The 16,102-nt window shown below is 54.6% G+C and overlaps 1 protein-coding gene across 1 annotated transcript; it reads right to left on the reverse strand.

Moving 5' to 3' along the window:
- Nucleotides 1-12,886: 12,886 nt before the first annotated feature.
- Nucleotides 12,887-14,787, reverse strand: LOC307095100 (large ribosomal subunit protein eL39-like; the record flags this gene model as incomplete). The annotated part of the gene is made up of 2 exons (XM_079800866.1): nucleotides 12,887-13,027; nucleotides 14,686-14,787. 2 exons carry the CDS (start codon nucleotides 14,785-14,787, stop codon nucleotides 12,887-12,889), a joined length of 243 nt encoding a protein of 80 aa, XP_079656992.1.
- Nucleotides 14,788-16,102: the final 1,315 nt, after the last annotated feature.

The raw sequence follows: 16,102 nt of genomic DNA on the forward strand, positions 1-16,102 counted from the left end.
CTCCTGAACCCCCCCCTACTGGGGATCGAGCCCACAACCCGGGCATATGCTCTTGACCAGAATCGAACCAGGGCCCTTGAGTCCACAAGCCGAAGCTCTATACACTGAGCCAAACCAGCTAGGGCTGACATATGAAGTTTTGAAGCTTGTCAGTACAACAAAATAGCACACATATAAAATCGCATATATATCAACATATGTGTACTGGCGCCATTTCGCTTGCTGGGTTTTAAAAAAAGTTTTGTGATTTTGTTTTTTTTAAATATGTTATTGCTCTCAGAGGGAAAGGGAGAGGGGTAGAGAGAAACACCAATGATGAGAGAGAACCATCCATTGGCTGCCTCCTGCATGCCCACACTGGGGATCGAGCCCACAACCCAGGCATGTGCCCTGACTGGGAATGGAACCCCACAAACTCCTGGTTCATAGGTTGAAGCACAACCACTGAGCCACACCATCCTGAGGGCATGTGGTTGTTTTAATGGTCTCCTCTGCAGTCAAAGCTCCAAAGAACAGAGACAGCTCTGACCCATTTGGCTCAGTGGATAGAGCTTCAGCCTGGGGCCTAAAAGGTCCCAGGTTCAATTCCGGTCAAGGACATGTACCTGGGTTTCAGGCACATCCCCAGGAGGTGGTGTGCAGGAGGCAGCTGGTCGATGTTTCTCTCTCATTCATGTTTCTAAATATCCCACTCCCTTCCTCTGTAAAAAATCAATAAAGTATATTTAAGAGAGAGAGAGAGAGAGACAAAAAGGACGTTTGCTTGAGAATCGGAGGCGAACTTACCAGGCACTGGAGGCTCCAGGGCCTCTGGGAGGGACTGTGTGCTCGAACCCTTGCCCTCAGCCTGTGACCCTGCAGCCACGGTCAGGCGGCCCCAGAACAGGGTCCTCCTGAGACCCTAGTTCCTCTGCCTCCTGAAGTACCTCCTCCCAGGCCTCCTGCCGCTGCCCCTCACCTGACAGGCCGTCCTGTCCCCACCTGCAAGCTGGCACAGCCGCCACCGTTTTCCTCTCTAAAAGAAAATAACACATTTTTATTGATTTCAGGGAGAGGGATACACACCCACGGTGAGAATCGGTTGCCTCCTGCACCTCCACACCTGGAATGGAGCCCCCAGCCCGGACACCGAACCAGGAATCAGACCCGAGACCTTCTGATTCACAGGTCGAAGCTCAACCACTGGGCTTCACTGGCCGGGCGCACCCAAGTGTAATCGCTGCGCCCGGGGAAGAAAGACTCCTTGGCTGTGGGCTGTTAACTCTGTTAACTTAGGGTTAACAGCGCATTAACTCAGGGTTAACACCGCATTTGCTCTGAGGGTGTCCTGGGTTTGGTCCTCCCCTGCGGAGGGGTCACCCCAGCTCCTGATCTCTTGCGGTTCAGAGGTCCTGGGGGACTTGGCTTGTAACTTTACTGTAGTTTATCTTTGGGATGGCTTAAAAAAAGTTTAAACAGACCACGCAATTCCAGAGATGTCCACAAGGCGGCGCGCTCAGACCACAAAACTGGTTTTACCAGGTGTACTGGTTAATAATGTGGATTTTCCCATAGATGGAGTTACTAGTAATGAACTAAAACTTCCTGAAAATGCTCTTTCTTTTGGCAATAAAAATATCTCTGATGTTAACGCCTTCAGAAAATTGGACATGTGAAATTTTGAAGCTGTTGTCAATACCACAAAATAGCATACATATAGCATACATATCAACTCGCATATATATCAACATATGTGTACTGGTACTTGCCATTTCGCTTGCTGGGTTTTAAAAGAGGTTTTTTGTGTGTGTGTGTGTGTGTGTGTGTGTGTGTGTGTGTGTTCAAATATGTTATCGATCTCAGAGGGGAAGGAAGAGGGAGAGAGGGAGAAACACCAATGATGAGAGAAAACCATCAATCGGCTGCCCCCTGCACACCCCACTCTGGGGATGGAGCCCACAACCTAGCATTTTTCCTGACTGGAAATTGAACCGCACGACCTCCTGGTTCACAGGTCGAAGCTCAACCACTGGGCCTCACTGGCCAGGCAGCACCCAGGTGTCATTGCTGCGCCCGGGAAAGAAAGGCTCCTTGGCTGTGGGCTGTTAACTCTTTCATTAACTCAGGGTGAACACCGCATTTGCTCTGAGGACGTCTCCCTTGGTGTCATGGTTTCGATTCACCCCTGTGGGGGGCTCCCCCTGCTCCCGGAGACACGTCAGATGCATGATGGTCCGAGGGGGGAGCCGGACACCATGGACATGTACAAGCTCGAGAGACACTTTAAAGCAAAGGTTACTCTAGCCGAAACCGGTTTGGCTCAGTGGATAGAGCGTCCCCCTGCGGACTCAAAGGTCCCAGGTTCGATTCCGGTCAAGGGCATGTACCTTGGTTGCGGGCACATCCCCAGTAGGGGGTGTGCAGGAGGCAGCTGATCGATGTTCCTCTCTCATCGATGTTTCTAACTCTCTATCCCTCTCTCTTCCTCTCTGTAAAAAATCAGTAAAATATATTTTAAATAAAAATAAAGCAAAGGTTACTCTCGGTCCCGGGAGCGATCGGTGCGTTTCCGGGGAAATATCGGGGCTCTGTCCACAGGACCCAATCGGGGAGAACCGGAGCAGCTGGTCCGCACGCCCACACAGGTCTGGCAGCAGCAGGTCCCCGGGGCCGCCTGGCGCACAGTCCGGTGGACGGACACGGCGGCCGGGCCCCTCGTCACCGGTGTGGACGGCCCGGCCCTCCAGCGGGACCCGGTGCGGCTGAGGTTGGCCTTGGAGGTGCTGGAAGCCCGGCAAGAAGTGACGCTCCACTTTGGTCTGAAGATCCGGTAAACGTGGGGTTCCCAGGTAGGGCCTGGGGTTCCCATTGGGGTGCGCCGGCGGGTGTAGCTCCAGGGACGTCACCGAAGAATGCAGAGCTCACGCTCACACAGCCGGGTGGACTTCACCATCTCGCAGGAGGTCTCCTCCGCTGGGGAGAGGGGAGGGGGGCCGGTCAGACTTGGGGGCCCGCCCCGCCCCGCTCACCGTTGCTGCAGGTGTGGTTGGCGACGCCCGAGGCCCCCACCTGCGTGAGGCCCGCCCTGCAGCGGCTGCAGTTCCGGCTGGAGCCCTCGCAGCTCAGGCAGTTCTCCTCCCACCTGTCGGGGGACACGCACGGGACAGGGGTTCCCGCGGCTGGAGGGGGACCAGGCCCAGTCCCTCCAGGAGGTCCCGATCCAGTCCCGGTCAGGGCACAGGCCCGGGGTGCGGGCTCCATCCCCAGTGTGGGCCGTGCAGGAGGCAGCCCATCCATGATTCTCTCCCATCATTGACGTTTCTCTCTCCCTTCCTCTCCTGTCCTCTCTGTAATCAATAATCAATAAAAATAAATAGGGTCCTGGGTTCGATTCCTGTCAGGGGCATGTGCCTTGGTTGCAGGCACATCCCCAGTAGGAGGTGTGCAGGAGGGGGCTGATGGATTTCTCTCTCATCGATGTTTCTAGCTCTCTGTCCCTCTCCCTTCCTCTCTGTAAAAAAATCAATAAAATATATATTTTTTAAATTACTGGGAAAATATCCTCAGTTGAGAATTAACAACAACAAAAAACAAAAGAGCACAATGGCTAGCTAATATATCTGCCAGTGCTATTTTCAACCAGACACTAGTGTTTGTATGCATGGAGATAAATACAGATACAAATAAAGATAAAGATATAGATGCTTCTATGTGTATATACTCACATATCTGTACCTGCTTAAACACTTCTAGTTACATATGCACGGTTTATTTCAAATAGTACCCCAGAATAAAACGTGTATAACATGTATATGATGTCCTTCAAGTAAGTTACTGATTACAGTGTACACGTCTACGGATCTGTAGACTTACTACCCTCAGGACGCGCTCAGCCAATTCCTGTGCAAACACGATCCTCTGCTGCCCTCCTGTGGCCGTTCAAGAAATAACACGAGAGCCGCCAAGTCTCTGTCCGCGGTGCTGAGCTCCCGGGCGGAATTCCCCGGCTCCGCTTCCAACCAGGGGGAGCCAAGTCCGCCTGGAGGACACGTGCTTGCACATCTCATTGTCCCTGATGGAGGGACTTCCCTCCCGCCCAGGATCTCAGGACGCTCACGGGCACTGACCCCACAGCTGCCCCTCTGGAGGGCGTGGAGGAAAGGGGGGGGTCCTGTCACCAACTCCCAGCTCACCTGCTCCTCTGGGAAAAGGTCTCCCCCTACTTGGCATGTCCCCTGAGGCACGTGGTCGCCCTCTCCATCCTGCTGGCTGGTTTAGCATTCCCTCCAACTGCCTTTAAACTGAGCCCAGCAGCCCTAATTCTAACGAGCCGCTTCTGTGAAGGGTTCCTTTTTAGATGGGAAATGAAATTCGATGAGGTCTGAGGTGGAAGCGCCATAGGCTGGGCGTCATTTAACAAAAGATTGCGGGGGGAGAAGGAGATATGTAAAACTTTAGACAATAAAGAGGGGGAAAAGGAGACGGCATCCCCATGCGAGGAATGTGAACCTTTCCCTGGAATGATGGAGGGCTGGGAGCCCAGGCCGGGGACGGGCCACCGGAGACTCTCAGAAGCGCTCCTTGAACCCCAGCTCCCGGCTCAGGTGTTCCCACATCGCCCCAATCCTCCCAGAACACCTCGGGCCCAGGTGAGATCTGCCAGTCGGGCTATTGTTGTCTGCTGGTCTCAGCTGACTCCCGAGGAGCCCTGAGTAATCGGGCTGATGAGGCCCAGGCAGGGGCCCCGGGGGCGTTGGGAGCTGGGCTCTCTCGCCCACGTCAGGAGGGTAGCTTCCCTGGCCCCAGCCGCCCGGCCCCAACGGCCCCCCAGGCCTGGAGTCGGAAGCCCACGTGTCCCCAGGTGGCTCAGCACCTCCGGTGAGTACCTCTCGGGGGTGGGAGGTGAGTGAAAGGTTTGCACGATGAAGTGCTCGCTCACGTTTGAAATGTTGGCGCCCCAACCGCCCCCCCCCCACCAGGATCTGGTTGGAGTCCCAGGTCTGAGCGCTCCGTTTGACTCCATGATCAAACGGAAGTGCGCTGAACGCTTTCTGACAGGAGAAAGCAGAAAGCAGAAAGCAGACGGCCTCTTTGGAGTATCGGCACGCCTCGGTTTGTTGAATGTATCGTTTCCAGGTTGCCATGTTTAGGCTTTATCTTAATCCCCAGCTTTTCCTCCAACTCCTGTTCCCATTTCCAATGTGAGCAATCTCGCTTCCGTTTGATGGAACTGGAAAATTCTCCGGGACGGGGTACTCAGCTGTGTGTGTGTGTGTACAGAAGGTTTAAGTGAAATAGTGTAAACATTCATGAACCTGAATTCTCACTATGATTAAGAGGGGGGTGGGGAGGAAAGTTGTGGTTGAAGTAGAATCTGATACCTTTTGGAGGGAGAGTAGGAGGAGATTGGACAGTGGCCAGTTTTATCTTTAAATATGTTTTTATTGATCTGAGACAGAGAGGAAGGGAGAGAAAGATAAACATTGATGCGAGAGAAAAAACCATCAATCAGCTGATGTGAATGCCCTGACTGGGAATCGAACCGTGACCTTGTGGTTCATAGGTCAACACAACCACTGAGCCACGCCGGATGCGCTCTGTGTTGCTATTTGGATTCCTGTTGGTAAGAAACAGAATGGGGCCCTGGCTGGGTAGCTCTGTTGGTTCGAGTGTCATCCCCATACTCGAAGGGTGAGGGTTTGATGCCCAGTCAGGGCACAGACAAGAATCAACCAGTGGATACATCAATAAGTGGAACCACAAATTGATGTTTCTTTCTCCCTCTCTCTGCCTTTCTCTCTCTCTAATTCAATCAATATATTTTTTAAAAATCTTCTTAATGTGCTAGGGGTTAAAGGGAGAAAAATCTAAGGCAATTGATTCGTTTGAACTTGACATGAATGCTCAGCCCTCCTGTTCAATAGCATTTTAAGGTTGGCAACGTCTTTACCCATCACCTAGGCAGCACTGTTTTTTAATTGATGGGGTAACTGCAGCCCAAGGCTAAGTTATTTGTTCAGGAGTAGGGAAACCATCAGAGGCAGCTCAGGGAGCGGGGTGGGGGCATCACATGAGCATGGCTACGGGGTGCAGTGCGGGTGCGGCAGGAATTATAATGGGGGCAGTAGAGGCAGGGACTCGGTCGGGGCACAGAGCCTCCACGTCATAATGAGGGGGGGCTATGAGGGGCAGGCAGGATGGAGGCGGAGACATCACAGGGGAGGGATATGGGGTGCAGTGTGGGGTGGGCAGGGTGCTGGGGCACAGGACAGGAAGATGCGCGGGTCCTACAGGGGATAGGAGGCTGCGGCAGCCAGCTCAGGGTACAGGGTGGGCTGAAGGGCCCAGTGCGAGGTGCAGCACGGGTTATTATAGGGCTGGCACCGGGGGGGCCGGGGATGTGGTGCAGAGCTGGGGCATCATAATTGGGGGGACTCTAGGGGACATATTGTATGGGGAGCTCAGCAAGGTACAATGCAGGGGTAGGCGGAGTGGGGAGGCAGAGGGCAGAAAAATGCGGGGGGTCCCACAGGGGTAAGTGGGCTTTGGGGGCAAGCTCAGGGCGGGTGGGGAGGGCATCACAGGGGGAGGGCTGAAGGGCGCAGTGCAGGGTGCAGCAGCGGTTACTATGGGGGGCTGTGAGGAGCAGGAACACAACACAGGGTGGGTGGGGGGGCCCGGGCGGGGCACAGACCAGAGGCGTCATAATGGGGTGCTATGAGGTGCAGAGCTGGAGGGGGAATTGAGACATCACAAGGGAGGGCTATGGGGTGCAGCCCCGGGTGGGCGGGGTGGGCACAGTGCAGTGGGGGCAACGAGGGCCAGAATCACCTTAGAGCAAACCACAGCTATGCCGTCTCCGGGGCCTCTGTTTACAAGACTGGGGCGGGAGGAGGTGCAGAGCCCAGAGCCGTGACTTGGGTCCCTCCGGGGACGGAATGATGCCGCCCTGGCCTGCCTGGCTGATGTGAGGTTTTTATTCCGGGTAGAATTTTCGGTCTTGTTCACTGGGCTTTAGCTGGGACTTCAGCACCAGGGACAGAGGCGCAAAGTGTTGTTCCTTGAATGGCCACAGGAGGGCAGCAGAGGATCATCTTCAGGCGGTAATGTGCTGACCGGGTCCTTTGAAATCTCCTGTAAGAAGTACCAGTGGTACTGGTTAATAATGCGGATTGTGTAATCAAAGAAAACACGGCAATTTCAAGAGACACATCACAGTGCTTAATTCAAAGTAATGTCCGTCGCTAGCTCCACATTTTCCGCATCTTTCAGGTAACTTGTGGGTACCGTCCCAATAGAACTTATCTTTTTTTGAGGCAGACCATTCAGAGACCCAATTTTCCACTTCACCTACGTTTTGAAGAGCTGCTCAGAAAATGCGTGTGCCATCGATCGGAACAAGTGGTCATCTGAAGGAGCAAGGTCTGGTGAATACGGCGGGTGGGTTCATACTTCCCAGGCAAGATCTTTTATATTATTTTTATTAAATATATTTTATGGATTTTTCACAGAGAGGAAGGGAGAGGGATAGAGAGCTAGAAACATCGATGAGAGAGAAACATCGACCAGCTGCCTCCTGCACACCCCCCACTGCGGATGTGCCCGCAATCAAGGTACATGCCCTTGACCGGAATCGAACCTGGGACCTTTCAGTCCGCAGGGGGACGCTCTATCCACTGAGCCAAACCGGTTTCGGCAAGGCAAGATCTTTTAATGCAATTGTTCTCAACCTTCCTAATGCCGCGACCCTTTAAATACAGTTCCTCATGTTGTGGTGACCCCCAACCATAAAATTATTTTCGTTGCTACTTCATAACTGTGATTTTTCTGCTGTTATGAACTGTAATGTAAATATCTGATATCCTGGATGTCTTAGGCGGCCCCAAAGGGGTCGCCGCCCACAGGTTGAGAACCGCTGTTTTCATGTATTTTTAACTGGTTTTTGAAGTGTGTGATGGTGCGTCAACATGAAGCAAGATTACTTTGCCATGTCTCTGGCCCATTTTGGTCCTTTTATGATCAAAGCCTGGTTCACATTGACCTGGACGTTGTCTTTCACATCGAAATCATCACTATAAAAGCCTTTAAACCAGCATTCACAAGGATCTTGAGGTGGAGCATGTTCACTCCAAGCTTCCCGAAGTATATAATAACTTCCAGCAGCACTTTTCTTCAAAATAAAATAATGAATTAAAACTTCCCACAAATGCTCCTTTTTTAAAGGGATGTAATTCAACATATTAAAGCATAAAATATCTATGATGTAAACACCTTCAGATAATTTGTCATATAAAGTTTTGAAGCTTGCTGTCAATACAACAAAATAACATCCAAACAAATCAGCATAAATCAACATATGTGTAACTCCATCTATTGAAAAAAGATGAAGTATTAACCAAAACAACTAGTATATAACCGTGTGCAGTATAATGAGTCACTTTCTTGAAAAAAAAAGGGGGGGGCATATATGTTCTGCATGTAGGATCTAAAATAAATTCTCCGTATGCCAAGAGACGCATGTAATGAGGCACTGGTAGTGTGTGAGTGTCCATGCGCATAAGCAGCTACACCTCTCCCTGTGGTTGCTAGAAACGTCTCCTACAGACATATCAGGCAGGGTGCTTGGGCCAGCTTAGAGGGAATCTGCCCCGCAGTTTTGGGGGCCTTCCTTTGCAGGGCTGGGGACGAGGGAGCTGCAGAACCCCGCCTGCTGCTGGAGTGCAGGGTTCTTTGTTTTGGTTTGTTTTAATTTCTGGGTAGAATTTTTGGTGAGGATCGCATGGCAGACAGCTTCCCTTCCTGGGCCCTGAAATACCAGGGCAGTAGGGGGCGACCACGTGCCTCAGGGGACATGCCAAGTAGGGGGAGACCTTATCCCAGAGGAGCAGGTGAGCTGGGAGGTGGTGACAGGATCCCCCCCCCCCTTTCCTCCACGCCCTCCAGAGGGGCAGCTGTGGGGTCAGTGCCCGTGAGCGTCCTGAGATCCTGGGCGGGAGGGAAGTCCCTCCATCAGGGACAATGAGATGTGCAAGCATGTGTCCTCCAGGCGGACTTGGCTCCGCCGGGTTTGAGAGCGGAGCCGCGATTTCCGCCCGGCGCTTCAGCACCGCGGACAGAGACACCGTGTGTTATTCCTTAAAATGGCCACAGGAGGGCAGCAGAGGATCATGTTTGCACAGGAATTGGCTGAGCGCGTCCTGGGAGTTCTAGCGTAAGAAGCAGGTGGTTCCACACAGGTGTCCACGATAATCAGTGACGTGCTTGGAGAACATGATACATGTGTTCTACACGTTTTATTCCGGGGCAGTATTTAAAATACGTTATCTATATGTAACTAGAAGTTTTTAACTAGGAACTAGTACGTTTGTGAGTATACACACGCGCGCACACACACACACACACACACACACACACGTATGAGCACCTGTATCTTTATCTGTTTATCTGTATCCATATTTATCTCCGTACATGCACTCACCAGTGTCTGGGTAACTATGGCACCGACAGATATATTCGCTAAATCTTGCTTTCTTCTTTGTGTTTGTTTTTTTTTTTTGTTGTTGTTGTTGTTGTTAATCCTCACCCGAGGATATTTTTGCACTGATTTTTAAAGAAAGTGGAAGAAAGAGAGAGAGAGAGAGAGAAACATCGATGTGAGAGAAACACGCTGATTGGTTGCCTCCTACAGGAGCCCTGACCAGGGTCAGGGCCAGGGAGGAGCCTGCCACCAAGGTACATGCCCTTGACCGGAATCGAACCCGGGACCCTTTTCTCCGCAGACTGATGCTCTATCGACTGAGCCAAACCGGCTAGGGATGGCCCTTCTTTTTAAAATAACTTTTTTTATTATTGATTCCAGAGAGGAACGGCAAGGGAGAGAGAGATAGAAACATTAATGATGAGAATCATTGATCGGCTGCTTCCTGCAAGCCCCCCATACAAGCCCATAACCCAGGCATGTGCCCTTGATCAGAATCAAACCCGGGACCCTTCAGTCCGCAGGCCAACGCTATATCCACTGAACCAAACCGGCTAGGGCTTTGTTTTTTGTTTGTTTGTAATTTATTCCAATGCAGTATATAGGTTTCTCAATGCGAAAGCTGGTGATAGTGCAGTTATTCCGAATGGCCACTAGATGGCAGCAAAGGATCATTTATGCGCAGGAGTCAGCTGACTGCAGGTGTCAGGGAGCATGGGGAACTCACTTGAAGGGACTTGTCTACCTGTCACATGTGTTTGGGTGACATGTGAAGAGAGTTATCCACACGCAACTAGAAGTTTGTAACCGGGTCCTGGTATGTGTGTGGGAGTATGTACCCGTATAAGCATCTAACTCTTCATCTTTATTTGTTGGCAGACATGCGCACACTAGTTACAAAGGTCCCAACAGACACATCAGGCAGGGTGGCCGGGTCAGCTTAGAGGGGATCTGCCCAGCGGTCCCCCGGCCTCCTTTGCAGGGCTGGGGGACGGGGGGGGGGCAGGTGCAGAACCGGGCCTTGCTGATTTTGTGCGCTGAAAAGCCAGGGCAGTAAGGGGCGACCCCGTGCCTCGGGGGACATGCCAAGTAGGGGGAGACCTTTTCCCAGAGGAGCAGGTGAGCTGGGAGGCGGCGACCAGACCCCCGCTTTCCTCCACGCCCTCCAGAGGGGCAGTTGTGGGGTCAGTGCCCGTGAGCGTCCTGAGATCCTGGGTGACAGGGAAGTCCCTCCATCAGGGACAATGAGATAGGCAAGCATGTGTCCTCCACAGTCGGACTTAGCCAGGGTTTTCACTGGGTCCCCAGTAGGGGCGTGCCGGAGGCCGGCGACCCGTGATTCTCTCTCGTCATGGATGCTTCCATCTCTCCCTTCCTCTCTGAAATCAATAAAAACGTACTGAAAGGTAGCCATGAACCTTTGTCCTGGGTGAGACGCATCCGAAGAGCGCGGTTGCGGCCGCTCACCCCATGGCCCTCGCTGCCGCGTCACGCACGGTCTCTCCCTTCTGTTCCAGCCTCACCATCTCGGCCGACTGCCCCATGAAGCTCCACAACTTCCCCATGGACGAGCACACGTGCCCCCTGAGCTTCGGCAGCTGTGAGCTGCTCGTGTGTTTGCTCGCGGTTAGATGTGTTTTTATGGGTCCCAGGGAGGAAGGCCGAGGGGCAGAGACAGGGGTCCTGAAGGGGTGAGGGATGGGGGCGACGCGGGATGGGGGCGGACAGGACCGTGGGCCCCGGGCAGGCGGGGCCGGGACGGGCGGCGGTAAATGCCCCGGAGGTCCCTCCGGAGTGAACGCATCACGGAGCCTCCTGCCCGGCTCCGCGGATCGATGGTCGGTGGGAGGCCAGGACTAGGGTTCCGGAGCATTCCGTCAGGATAGGGCCCAGCAGGCCACCTGATTGCCTGGCTCACTGTGGCCTCTGGCTCCGGGGTGGACGCCTCATCGCTGACACGGAGAGGGATGGAGCGCCCGAGACAAAACCCGCAGGGCGGGCACGGCTTCCCACCTCTAACGGGATGGCAGGGCACCCGCCCTCATGGCCACGGGTCAGAGGTCACGTCACCCTCACCAACCGTGCGCAAAGCAAGGGGCTGGGGCCCCGCGGCCTGGCTCAGGAACCAGGAGGTCATGGGTTCGATTCCCGGTCAGGGCACAGGCCCAGTTCTCAGGCTCGATCCCCAGTGCGGGGCATGCGGGAGGCAGCCGATCCATGATTCTCTCTCATTATGGATGTTTCTCTCCCTCGCTCTCTCCCTTCCTCGCCCCACCAGGTGGGGGACGTGACCTGTCAAGCCCCGCGGGGGCGGGGGAGGGCGTAGCCTCAGGTCCCTGCTGATTGCCCGTTCAGGCTCCTTCTGGGAACGTGGCCTCCGCTGTGGGTGCAGCCATCTTTGTGACGGAGTGATGGCCCGTTAGCCTGTGTCACGCCACCTGGTGAGAAATGCCGCACTGTCCGCCGGTGCACGCACTCACTGCCGACATCTCGGTCCTAACAGGCCGGAGCCCTTCGGGTCAGGGTGCCATGATTGTCTGGACAAGTTCCCGGCTTCGTTACAGAGCCCCCTCCCCAGCCCCCTCACCGTCCGTCCCCCCACACACACACACACGCCGCCCCAGGCTCTGCCTCCTACGTCAACACGCTGCTCGGCTTCCATCTGATGCACGTGTAACAAGACAGGCCCCACGGCCCTGCTCTCTCACTTTGAGTGACAGAAACTTCAGTGTTGGTTGTTTGTATTTATTTTTAAATCTATTTTTACTGATCTCAGAGAGGGAGAGAGAGGGAGAGACAGAAACACCCATGATGAGAGAGAATCATGGATCGGCTGCCTCCCGCACGCCCCCTACTGGGGATCGAGCCCGCAACCCGGGCACGTGCCCTGATGGGGAATCCAACCGTGACCTCCTGGTTCCTAGGTCGGTGCCCAACCACAGAGCCACGCCGCGTAGCTTGGGCCAGTGTTTGTTATTTTTTATTTTTTTATTTTTTTAAAAGGTCTCACATTTATTACTGAACCATCCTACTATTGCCGGGGGGGGAGGGAGGGGGTGGGGGGGGGAGAATCAACAGAGCAAAATCACAAGTCCATTAATTCTCCAATTAAAATGCCCCAACTGTCCAGACCAGGGGTCCTCAAACTTTTTAAACAGGGGGCCCTTCACTGTCCCTCAGACCGTTGGAGGGCCGGACTATAGTTTAACAAAAAAAACAACTATGAACAAATTCCTCTGCACACTGCTAAGTCGGCTGCTAAGCAGGACAGGCAGCGGCGGCAAAAACACCCGGCGGGCCGGATGAACGTCCGCCTGCGGGCCGCAGTTTGAGGACCCCTGATCCAGACAGTAGCATCTTTTCAACCATTTAACGGTGCAGGCAACCTGGACACAGCATGAATATGTGGTCACCTCCCACGTGGATTCCTCATAGGCCCAGTTTGGGTCTCCTCCAATGTCTCCTCCTCGAGTTGTACCTGATTTTATTGCCGGTTATCATCCGAATCCCCCGGGGAATGGGCCGATTCTGCTCTTGGGTCTTGGCCGGGGACCCCTTGATCCTGAAGGTCTTGTGGGGAGACACGGCGAAGGAGCGGCGAACGCACGCACCCCGATGGCGGAGAAAGAGTCAGTGTTTGTTATTCGTAAAGAACGCAAAGTAAAGAGTCGCCTTGGGGAAGGGGGATGGCACGCACTGTACGAGGAATGATACCTCACGGCGCCCTGCTCGTGAGCACCGCGGTATTGGGGCGTCTCCTTCTGCCATCGCCGTGCACAGGAAGCGTGTCCTCCGGAGCCCACCGCCAGCCTTCTGTGCATCGAAGGCACGGGCACGGGGCGTGCGGGGCCGCGTGGGCTCCCGTTGGCCTCGATGCTTGTGCCCGCGATGTGGGTTCGCAGCCTCTGGCTCGGTGACAGCAGGTGCCATCGTGTGGCCGGTCAATAAGGAGCCCGTGACGTGGTCTGATCTCTGTGTTAACCCCCGAGAAATGCCTCGCTGTGTGTCCTGCAGGACACGGTACGGGGAGCAGGTACAGTTCTCTGTTTCGCAAAGGGAGACGTGGGGGGGGGGGTGTGTGTGTGAAACCCACTCTCCAGTCCGCGGATGGCCTCTCCGTTCCCATGGTTACTGACTGGGGACGCCATGGGGCTGCTCTCCCATGGACGCGGCGGGGCGAGGCGGGGGCCGGCCTTGCTCCAAGCCCTGGTTGAGTGACTGGTTCTACGCCAGCAATGCCCTCGGGAGGGTTTTTGGTGTTTTTTCTTCCTTCCACGGAGAACATGACCTTTACGTCTTGTTCAGTAAGCTAATCCGTGCTCCTGAGAGATGAGGCTCCTGTTGATAGAATGGACCTGTCTGGGCAGCACGCTCTACACCACAGCCCTCTCCACCGGAGAGGGAGGAGGGAGAGGAGGAAGAGAGGAGGGAGAGGAAGAGGAGGGAGGGGGGAGGAGGGAAAAGGGGAGGAGGAAGAGGGGGAGGAGGGAGAGGGGGAGGAGGGAGAGGGGGAGGAGGAAGAGAGGAGGGAGAGGAGGAGGGAGAGGGGGAGGAGGGAGAGGGGGAGGAGGAAGAGGGGGAGGAGGGAGAAGAGGAAGAGAGAGGAGGAGGAAGAGAGGAGGGAGAGGAGGAGGGAGAGGGGGAGGAGGGAAAAGGGGGAGGAGGAAGAGAAGAAGGAAGAGAGGGGAGGAGAGGGAGGAGGGAGAAGAGGAGGAGGGAGAGGGAGAAGAATAAGGAGGAGGAGGGAGAGGAGGAGGAGGGAGGGGGAGGATGAGGAAGAGGAGATGATGAAGAAGAAGAAAATAAGGAAGAGGCAGGGGGCGGAAGAAGGAGGGAGGGAAATGCAGGTGAATGCTGGGAGGTGGGGGCGGGGAGAGGGAAGCCCAGACACCAAGGCCTGGAGGAGTGGCTGCTCCGAGCACAGCTGTGGTGACGGCGGTGATGGCTTTGGGCGGGACCCACCTCACGGCACGAGGCCCCCCCAGGTGCCTTCAGATCTTCCGTCACCGTGGGCCCTGGTCGGAGCGAGCTCCCCCTGGAAAAGAACGTTTTCTTAAGCGCGGGGGGGGGGGGGGGGGGTGCCTCCGTGCTCGCCAGGAAAACAGTATTTTACGTGTTTTCACAGATTGATCTCAATGTCTCTATGAACACGTCTGGGAGAGCCAGGGCCAGGGCCCCAGCAAGCTGGGGAGCACCTGAATGTGAGTGACGCCGGCGACCGAGGTTACCCGCCGGGCTGCGCCCATCCGGCCGCGCTTTCGAACAGCGCAGAGAGGCAGAGAGGCGGTGCCGCCCGAGACGGGCGTGATGATCTGCTTGTCCTTCTCCATCGCCGTCTCCGTCCCGGGGCCAGGTGATTCCCGGAGCTGAGTTTGAAACGAGCACGGAGGGGTTCTTCGTTGAAATGTGTGACTCAAAACTGTTCAGTGCTTCGATCTTCTCTCAGGAAGAGCCTACAACGTGGGTCTCCTTAGCTTTTCGGAGTTCAAATGGAAAAGAACAAACAGAACCAAAGATCCGATGTGATATCCTTTTCTTAAAATATATTTTTTATCGATTTCAGAGAGGAAGGGAGAGGGAGAGAAACAGTAATGGTGAGAGAGGATCATGGATCGGCTGCCTCCTGCACACCCCCGCCTGGGGGTTGAGCCCGTAACCCGGGCATGTGCCCTGATTGGGAATCAAACCCTGACCTCCTGGTTCCTAGGTCGATGCTTGACCACTGAGCCACACCAGCCGGGCTTTTTAAAAATATGTTCCTATTGGCTTTAGAGAGAGGAAGGGAGAGGGAGAGAGAGAACGACGCATGGATCAACAAACCCTTGGACCTGCGATCAGAGTGTGTGCCCGGACGAGGACGCAAACCTGTGCCCTCTTGGCCCCTGGGTTCACGCTCAAGCCACTGAGCCACACAGGCCAGGGCATACGAGCAAAGGTACTGGTGGGCTTACTGTGAGCCGTGCTAACAGTGTCCTCCGTCTATGGTGGGTATCTACACTAATGGAAGAGTAAGATGCAAATTGACCGTACCTTTGCAACACCCACCAGCCAATCAGGAGTGAGTATGCAAATTAACCCAACAAAGATGGTGGGTTAATTTGCATACACAGGCGCCAAGCAGCCAGGGGGGTTCCGCTGGCCGCTCAGGGCCTCTGGGCAGCGTGGGAAGGTGGAAAGGCGGCCGCCAGGGGAAGGAAGGCCTATTCTTGCACGAATCTTTGTGCATCGGGCCTCTAGTTACCGTATTTTCCGGCATATAAGACGACTTTTTAACCCAGGAAAATCTTCTCAAAAGTCGGGGGTCGTCTTATACGCCGGGGGTCGTCTTATAGGGCAGGGTGCTGAAACTTCCGAGCCGGACTGGAGAATCTGCGGTCGCCGCATACAGTGGGGGGAGCTCAACAACGGCCGCACTCCATTCATTTCAATGGAGCCGGACGGAGACCGCAGTGTCTCCGGTCAGCTCCTTTTTGTGCCGCATACGGTCTCCGTCCGGCTCCATTGAAATGAATGGAGTGCGGCCGGGTGCTCGCCGCATACGGCGGGGATGCGGCCGCGGCCGTTTTTGAGCTCCCCCCCACCGTATGCGGCGACCGTATGAAAGCAGCAAGGGCGGCGCTGTACAAGTATGGTAGAAGAAAATCC

Source organism: Cnephaeus nilssonii (genome assembly GCF_951640355.1).
Source record: "Cnephaeus nilssonii genome assembly, contig: SUPER_24_unloc_1, whole genome shotgun sequence".
NCBI classification, from domain to species: Eukaryota; Metazoa; Chordata; class Mammalia; order Chiroptera; family Vespertilionidae; genus Cnephaeus; species Cnephaeus nilssonii.